This window comes from Arachis ipaensis, chromosome B01 (assembly GCF_000816755.2).
Source record: "Arachis ipaensis cultivar K30076 chromosome B01, Araip1.1, whole genome shotgun sequence".
Classification (NCBI taxonomy): Eukaryota; Viridiplantae; Streptophyta; class Magnoliopsida; order Fabales; family Fabaceae; genus Arachis; species Arachis ipaensis.
This window is the reverse complement of record NC_029785.2, coordinates 1,458,012-1,466,610: the sequence shown is the minus strand read 5'-3', so window position 1 is coordinate 1,466,610 and position 8,599 is coordinate 1,458,012. Positions and strand designations below refer to the sequence as shown.

General features: G+C 33.5%; 3 protein-coding genes across 3 annotated transcripts in view; all 3 read right to left on the bottom strand.

Annotated features, from left to right (window-relative positions):
• Positions 629 to 2,374, bottom strand: LOC107639832. Its single transcript, XM_016343684.2, has 3 exons — positions 2,302 to 2,374; positions 1,123 to 1,236; positions 629 to 1,033 (listed from the first exon to the last, which is right to left on the bottom strand). The coding sequence occupies exons 1-3, from the start codon at positions 2,317 to 2,319 to the stop codon at positions 902 to 904; spliced, it is 264 nt and encodes an 87-aa protein (XP_016199170.1). The 5' UTR covers positions 2,320 to 2,374; the 3' UTR covers positions 629 to 901.
• LOC107640664 (proteasome subunit alpha type-7) lies at positions 2,883 to 5,728 on the bottom strand. Its single transcript, XM_016344412.2, has 3 exons — positions 5,424 to 5,728; positions 4,241 to 4,655; positions 2,883 to 3,265 (listed from the first exon to the last, which is right to left on the bottom strand). Exons 1-3 carry the CDS (start codon positions 5,594 to 5,596, stop codon positions 3,104 to 3,106), a joined length of 750 nt encoding a protein of 249 aa, XP_016199898.1. The 5' UTR covers positions 5,597 to 5,728; the 3' UTR covers positions 2,883 to 3,103.
• Positions 6,616 to 8,599, bottom strand: part of LOC107641453 (histidine kinase 1) — a gene marked incomplete in the record, with an annotated part of 7,099 nt that continues 5,115 nt past the window's right edge. Inside the window, 2 exon segments of the mRNA XM_016345245.2 lie at positions 6,616 to 6,927; positions 7,627 to 8,599. Of these exon segments, the coding sequence (XP_016200731.1) occupies positions 6,709 to 6,927; positions 7,627 to 8,599 (1,192 nt within the window).

The following is an 8,599-nucleotide window of genomic DNA, read 5'->3' as shown; positions in this document are numbered from 1 at the left end:
TATGGCATAAAAAGAAATTATAACAGTATTCAGTATTTAATTGAGATAAGTAAATAATTTTGGTTATTCATATTTTTAATAAAAATTTGACATCCTATATAATAGCCTATGTAATATCGTATATCATTATCGAATTTTTTTATGTATTGTGGTTTATTATATAAATAGTAAATGAATACTAAAAAAAATTATTAACGAATAAATAAATACTTACAATTTGTAAGACTTTTGAAATATACATGGTTTAGTAGGATACTTTTATTAATTTCACCAATACATAATTCTGTCCTAGTTTTTTCTTCTTCTTTAGATTGATAGTATATACAAACAAAATCCTATTATTATTATTATTATTATTAAATAGAAAGATAACTTTTAGCAATATCTAAATATTGATGTGCATTTAACTAATTAATAAAATGATTAAAATCTCATTTTTTTTCCATATCTTCCGGGGAAAAAAAACCTAAAGAGAAGATCTAGGGTATTTATAATGACAGTAACATAATTTTATGAGTTCTACCAGAAAAAAAAAACATAATTTTATGAGAAAAAAAACTTCAAAATTTTTACAAAAAACTCATTAAACAAAAGTTATTTGTAAGGTAACACTTTTTGGTAATCAACCTTGTGCTTAAGAAGAAAATGGATAATATATTTTCCAAGAAACAAAACATTATTACACTTTTATAAAAACTATGAGACACTACACAAAAGGATAACATAACTTGTGTACCAATGCAAAGATGCAGAACAGTGCTTCTAAGGAACCACATATGAACAACATCAACAAAGGAAATCTTGTCACATAAAGTGAGATCAACTACATAGATCAAATCAGATAGGACATGAAAAGTAGTCATAATTCTACTTCTTAAACAATAACTATGACAATTAGCAACTACAGTGCGCGGAAACTGTCAACTTTATCAAGTCTAGCTGTTCCTGAACTTGATGACTCCCCCATTGCATCGGGAGAGGCTGCGACCTGCGTTGATTCTCTATTTAACGAAGTTGGCATACCTGAAATCTCCTGAAAGTGATAAATGGCATTTATGAAAGGATGGAAAGCATAGATAACTAAACAAGTGTTACAACAGGCACAGGGATGTTGTCTCATACCTTCATCAAATGTAACCTCAAATCACAGGGTCGAACCTGGTTTCCAATGGATGCCATCACGAATTTCGAGTATTGAAACAATACATCAGCAGCAGCTTGCTTTTTCTCTTCTACCTGAAAAACCAAATTCAGTTCAGTTCTTTCACAAAAATTGTTCAAAGTGAATGCAATTACTCGCTCCACAGACTGCGACCGGTAAGATGGAAACCCAAAGGGGAAGGAGAAAGAAACCAATGCTTTTTTCCCCAAAATCACAAGCTATTTTGAATTCCAAGTATTGGAGTTGTTGTTAATGCTCAAGACCAAAACTTCTCTATCAATTCATACATTTAAGGTATATTGTTTTATTTGACATGTAAGAACAGAAGCATCACTTTTTTCCTACTATTTATCTCCCAAGCTTTCAAAAAAGATAGCTTTCCATGGCAATAACAAACACTAAAGCAAGAATCAGAATCGAAAAAGCAAATCCCGAGTCAAACATCATACAAGATTCTGAGTTAATGCTTACTGAAATTCAGGGGAACTTAACTATCTTGCCATCATATGTATGATCAGGTAAGAGATAAAGCATAGCTTCAAACCAAACCACCAACCAGAATCAGAATAAGTCACATCAACACTTAGCTTCAAACAATGATTCTCATTTCCAAAAACTGTAACTGAAATAAATTATCCATATGCTTATCTTCCCATCCTTATGAACTAGTACCATCAAGAATCACAATTAAAATGTGTTTGAGACTTTTGAGGTGCAAGTGTGCAACCTCTTACAAACATAAATTATATGGAAAATTCTAAGAGGTTTACTATCTTCCATGAATGAACCCAAAACTCTAACCCTAGCAAAATTAATGAAATTCTCTCAAGAGTTATCATTCAGCTGGAAAAGGAAAAGAGCAAAGGCAAGCATAAACTAACAGATTCATAGCTCAAAGCGAACAATTGATCCAAAACAATCAGAACGATAACCAAAAATGATGCGAGAAACTGAAAATTGACGTATTCACAGGAAATGGTATCAACGAGATCGACAGAATATACTGAATCAAAGAAAACAAATACGAAATTAGGGGTTTTTACTTTTGAAAGCATTTAAAAATAGGAAATTTCGAATTTTTACTTTAATTATTATCTTGAATGAATTTAGGGGAAAAGGAAAAAAGAACAACAGAGAACCTCGTAATCTTCGATCATGGCGGGCGTATGTATGGCAAAATCTGAAGATGTTCCTTCCTCTTGATGCTGTCGCACTTCTAGTCCATTTTTCTCCCTTCCTATAACTATCAGAATGATATTACTCCCTATTTTGACTCGCTTAATTCATTGATTTTAATCATAAAAAGGCAATGATAATTTCTTGGTAAAGTACATATAAACTTCATGAAGTAAAACTGCTGCACTGGGTATTCAGTAACGAAGACAAACTACTACAACTGAATTTCGAAGAAAGAATGTACGATGAATATTCAAGACCAAATATTGTTGATGCATTAAAGCTCTTGATTACTCTTGATTACTTGTTGATGCATTCAAGACCTAATAATCTAATTTAGTTAATGCATTAAAGCTCTTGATTACTCTTATATTCTGGTTAATATGAACTTCTACTAAATATTGTTGTATGCCATAACTCAAACTGTTTATATACTAGTTGCTAGTGCCTGTCAGATCATGGTTCAACACAAAACTCAATTTGTGACGATATAAATTAAATTCTATATGATTTGACCCACAAATAATTAAGCACTCATTTTGTGTGGACCAATAGCACCTACAAGAACAATTCATGAGAAAAATTGAAAAAGAAAAACATAAGTAAATAAATGTCTCCTCAAACGATCTTTCTTTGCAGCCTCAGCAGCTGTTTTTCTTTTGTTTCAATATTAGCCACAGTGGCTTTAATTTTTGTTCACTAAAGTACGGCCAACACCTAGTAAGAACATTGATCGCATAATACAAAACAAAAGAAACAGAAAATTCATGTCTCCTTAGGAGGAGCTTTCTTTGCGGCCTCAGCTGCTGCTTTCTCGGCTTCAATCTCGGCCACAATAGCATCGATTTCGGCTTCCTCAAGTTGACGCAAGCCTTGCTCTTTCGTCATCACAGCAACTTCAATGTTCTTGCCTCCGCTCTCAACGACCTTATTTCATACACCAAGAAGGAAAAGTCATAAGTGAAACAGTCATTATTGATTTATCCAGTTCCATATAAGATGAGTTACTAGCTCACACAAGCACTGTAATCATTCAAAACACATAAAAGAATCACTTATGACGATTCTATTGTTAGGTCGTGTCAAGCCAGTGTACAACCATCAGATTTATCAGGTTTGATTGTAAATTTGTCAAACAATATATGAAGAATCTGGCAGATGATTAAAGTAATAATGTGACTCCCTCTTGCAATCATGTACTATACACATCCTAATATAATTGCTTAAAAGTTCTGGGCTGTGTCGCAGCATAACAATTAAGGAACCCCTCACATAAATATTTTGCTTTTTAAGAACAAATTATCAGACAAGTGCTTGCTTTAGTCAATATATTATCAACCCACTAAATGATATTAGTGGATTTTTAAAGAATTCTTAAGTATAATTCAGTCGAACAAAACAAACAATTAACTGGAAAAATGGATAATGATGAAACTTTTGAGGCTAATACTACTTACCATCATCAACACTTATAACAAGCTGAAGTAAGGAAATATTAGATTGGATGCCTGAAATGATTTCATGATACTCACACAATTGTTTTTAATAAAACAACTGAAAAATAAAACTATTTAGTATTTACATGAATAAATTGCTAGATTATGTACCACATAGTTTGCCAGAACATGCATCAAGGACAAAGACTTGAAAGATTGGTACATTTTATGTAAGCAGAAAGGTTAGGCATGATTTCTGTATTGGAAAAATGAATGTAAACTCATAATTGAAGAAACCCTTTTAAATTCAAAGCATCATAAGATAGACACATGCAAAGAACAAAGGAGAAGAGTTCCCTTTAGCATTTGAAAGAAGAAAAACCTTCAAAATATTGCAGCAAGAAACCAAGATACATAATAAATTCAAGTATGCTTCCACCAAGACGAAAAGAACAAATGACCTCACCTCAAGCAATGCTCGGATAGCCAATTTTATGGTTTCTTGGCCAGAAACTTCCTTGTAGTTCTTCTCTAGGAACTCCCGGATGGAATTTGAGTTTCTACCAGTTGCGTTGGCTTTCCAAGCTGAGAATGTGCCAGAAGGATCCGTTTGGTACAGGGATGGTGTACCAGTGTATGGATCAAAACCAACAATCAAGGTTGAAAGGCCAAAGGGCCGAACACCACCACTTTGTGTGTACTTCTGCTGAAGACCTGCAATGTAACGAGTTATGTACTCTACCGTCACTGGATCCTCGACAGTAAGCCTATGGCTTTGACATTCAACTCTTGCCCTGTTTATAAGGACACGTGCATCAGCTTTTAGTCCTGCACAAGCAAGAGCAATGTGATCGTCCAGATTGACAATCTTCCTCACCGTTCTGCAAAAATATAATGCAACATAATGGTGAGACAAGTAAACACCATACTATCTCCTATATTGCTATATATAGCACACAACAGAAACTGCAAAACTCAATTCTTTGAGTGCTTCTAAAGAGGAGCTAACAATTCTTGCAAAGCATTGAGGGTTGTGGCAAAAGCATCTTAAAGGCCTTCCTGAAACTAAGAAATTACTTCACATCAAAAGTCCAAACACTACCGAAGGGATCCAATATTCTCAAACCTAGTCATTAGTGATCAAATTATATGCTAACCAAGCAACAGAAAGGTTTCAAAATGGAGCATTATACAACAAAATCAACCTATATATGTTCTATATCATACTTCAAAGCTAAAACAACATTTCTCTGCAAAATCATCCCAAAAATATCTACATTCTAGTGAGCATCCAAGTAAAATCAGCATATCAACACTGAAGTCAACATAGAATGCCTAATTAGAGAAAGTTCCAAATAAACATAAACCCTAGAAGCCATTCTCGGTACCAAAGGGATCTATCATCTATCTACCCTACAAAAATGTACTCAGCAAGATCACACCCCAGAAAGCCTAACCACAATAATTATCACAATAACAATTAGAAATACATTAGAAAAATTGAATCACAGAACTAGTAATTGGGGAGTGGAGGGTCCGAAAGATCACCATTTCAGGCAAAGTAAGAAAATTTCGGAGAGGGATTTTATGAAAAGTCGCAAACTTTGGGAACAAAAGTTTAAAATATAGGATTAGGGTTATGGTGTTACCTGGAGTCTTGGAGCTTGGCGGTGGATTTCTTCTCGACGCCGAGCACGACGTTGTCGGTGCCACGGACTCCAACGGCGGCGTTGCCCTTGCGGACGGCCTCGAGAGCGTATTCGACCTGGAAGAGGTGGCCGTCCGGCGAGAAGACGGTGATAGCTCTGTCGTACCTAGCCATGGGTGGTGGTGCGATTCAAATCTGTGTTGTTTAGTCAAAAAGGTTTCTTCTTTCTTTGCTTTGCTTTGTGTTTTAATTTGCTGATTCTTCTGTTGAGTGTGATGATGCAGTAGCAGCTGCTTAGGGAACAAGTATACTATAACACATTAACACTATTATTCTTATTGGGCTTTTTGGTCCTTTATTGGGCCTTCAATTTTTTGGTATTATGGGTCCATCTTTGCTTGCCAATTCCCCAACCACTGGCTCAATACTATTAACAAATTTTCTATAACCAGCTTGAATTGATAGAGTAGTCAGTCTACTCGTCTACTTAAATAAGTATCGGGTGTTCAAATTCTGTTTTGTGCATGCAATAATTTATTAGTTTAAAGAGTATTTCCTTACAAAAAGAAATTGTGAATGGAGTTTAGATCTAAAAGATATCGTGGGCAACAAAAAAATTTTCTATCGAAAAAAGTTTAAAGAGTATTTCCTGACAAAAAAGAAAGAGTATTTGGTTTGTATTTTTTATTTTTAATATTTTTATTTTATAGAATTTCATTTTTTTTTATTTTATAAAATCTTTAAAAAATAGAAAATACTAAATATGATAACAGAAAATAAAAATACAAATCAAATAATAACTAGTTCATTGAACTGAAAAAAAAAGTTTAACTAATTTAACTATGATGTGTGGTATGGTGTGGTGTGGCAAAGCTTGTTTTGTTCACTAATTATGTGGTTGGGAATTTGATTATTACTTATAGAAATAAAAAATATCTATGATAAATTATTTACTTAAAAGTTTTTACATTCATTGAGATTATATATGAGTCATTTATCAAAGTCCACCTTTCATTGTTAATGAAAATTGAGCTCATATCCTTGTAAAATATAAGATCATTATTACAAACCTTGTTAAGCATATATGGTAATTCATTTGTAATGCTTTCCCTTTTTATTCTATTCTTCAAGAGTATTTAATTTTTTTTCCTCTTATTTAAAAAAAAAAAAAATCACACAAGAAGAAATGTGAAGTTAATATATATATGTAGTAAACTTGAATACATATATATTATTCTTTTTGTACTTGCCTATGATGTCTAAAAAGAAGAGACTAAATCTATAAGTTAGGATATTGTTCTTCTTGTGAGAGAAAGAATAGTGGATTCCATCAATTTGAAGTCAATTGGTTTGGTTAAATAAGCATCCATTCCAACTTCTAAGCATTTGGCTTCATCACATGACATTGCATGAGCAGTGAGAGCAACTATTGGAATGTGAACTCCACTTCCCACTTCTGATTTTCTTATTGCTTTTGTTGCTTCATATCCATCCATCTTTGGCATCTATTTTCATCACAAAGACACAAACAAGAATTAGAAGCTAAACTCAAGTGTGACAGTTAACTATGATCTATATGGATGAAAAATTGAAAACAACTACTTTACATGAGGCACTATTTGCCAGCAATATCTGGGATCTTGGTAATTTTAATTAATTTTCAACTAGTTCTCTGTAGTTTAATAGTTTGTAAATAAAATTCTATGTTGTACAAATTTTTTAACCTAATTTAAGGTGAGTTTGGTTTGCGTTTTCATTTTCAATATTTTTTTGTTTTCAGAATTTCGTAAAGAAAAAAAAAACGACGTGAAAACAGAAAAATATAAACACGAACCAAACGTACATCTAAAACTTTTCTAACAAAGTCGTAGTTTTTATAGTTTAGATTTTGAGAAAATAAATAGGTCCTGACTTTATAATTCAAAGACACATAAGTCTCTAAGTAATGAAAAATACAAAAACGTCCCTCACTTTTTATAATAGGAGACATTTAAGATGTCTCGCGTTTTAGAAAGTGACGGACGTTTTTGTATTTTCATTTAGTCGAAGACTTATTTGTTTTTGAGATAAAAGGTCAGAGACCTATTTGTCGTTCTAACAAAGTTCCTATACTTTTGGTTTTTTTGTATAATCATGAAGGAGCTTCTAAAACTTTTAAGATAAAATGAATACTAATACAGCTTTTTTTCATTTTCAGTTCATACCTGACAATCCATTAGGACCAAGTCATATGAAGGGAAACTGAGAATTTCAGTTTGAGAAGATGATGATCTTGTGTTCCTTTCATTCAAGTTTGAGTCTCTTCTAAAATCTTCAACACCAAGCAAGCCATTCAAAGCATCCACTGCTGCTTGTCCATCACCAACTGCTACAACACTTGCTCCCATCTTCTCAAGCATTATGGTTGCAACTCTTTGAATCACAGGTGTGTCTTCTGCAAGCAATATCCTTAACCCTTCAAGAGATTTCTTTCCATTTACCGGCCTAGCCGAGCCGCCGATGATCCTATGCTCTTCTTTGCCTCTGCTCTCAGAATCTTCACCTTGATGAGCTTCTCTTGGAAAATAGTCTTGTTCTGGAGACAATGATTTTGGAGAGTTTTGGTTATTTTGACATAACTCTTCCTTCTTTGGAGTATTATTAGCTTCTGAATGTTCATCTGTTAATCCTATTAAGCAGTTGTTAATCCTATACAGTGATAATCTATGAAACTGCTCAACCTTCTCACTTTTTTTTTCATGATTAGTACTACTAACAGGATTACAAGGACCTGATTCGGATATGTCCGAATCGTCCGAGCTAGCAGCATCACAATGAGTATAATCACTCTCATGAAGCTCATCCATGTTCTTCTTTTGCATCTCATGATTTCTCTCTTTTACAACTTCCTCCAAAATGTGAACAATTTTTGCTTTGTAAAGTGGTTTGTTAACTGTCATCATATATCCTTTTCTTCTAAGCTCCATTTTAATGGTGTTAGAGGTGTCATGGTTTAGAACCCATATAAATTTCGCCCTCCCCACATATCTGTGAAGAAAGTTAAGCTGCTCCTTCCATATATCTGTGCTCAAATCGAGTAGTCCTATGTCGACTGCGATGACAAAAACTGGATTCTTGATTTCTTGTATGCTAAGTAACTTGGACTTCAAACTCTCATGTATTGGATAGTGTAAATCA

What these genes read in the sequence shown, in the direction of transcription:
- LOC107639832 (XM_016343684.2), bottom strand. An exon ending in TGAGGTTACATTTGATGAAG is followed by an intron (nt 1,034 to 1,122) that starts GTATGAGACAAC and finishes TATCACTTTCAG; the next exon opens with GAGATTTCAGGTATGCCAAC.
- LOC107640664 (XM_016344412.2), bottom strand. Translation starts at nt 5,596, where the DNA reads ATGGCTAGGTACGACAGAGCTATCACCGTCTTCTCGCCGGACGGCCAC. An exon ending in GCCAAGCTCCAAGACTCCAG is followed by an intron (nt 4,656 to 5,423) that starts GTAACACCATAA and finishes ATATTTTTGCAG; the next exon opens with AACGGTGAGGAAGATTGTCA. An exon ending in CTATCCGAGCATTGCTTGAG is followed by an intron (nt 3,266 to 4,240) that starts GTGAGGTCATTT and finishes GTATGAAATAAG; the next exon opens with GTCGTTGAGAGCGGAGGCAA.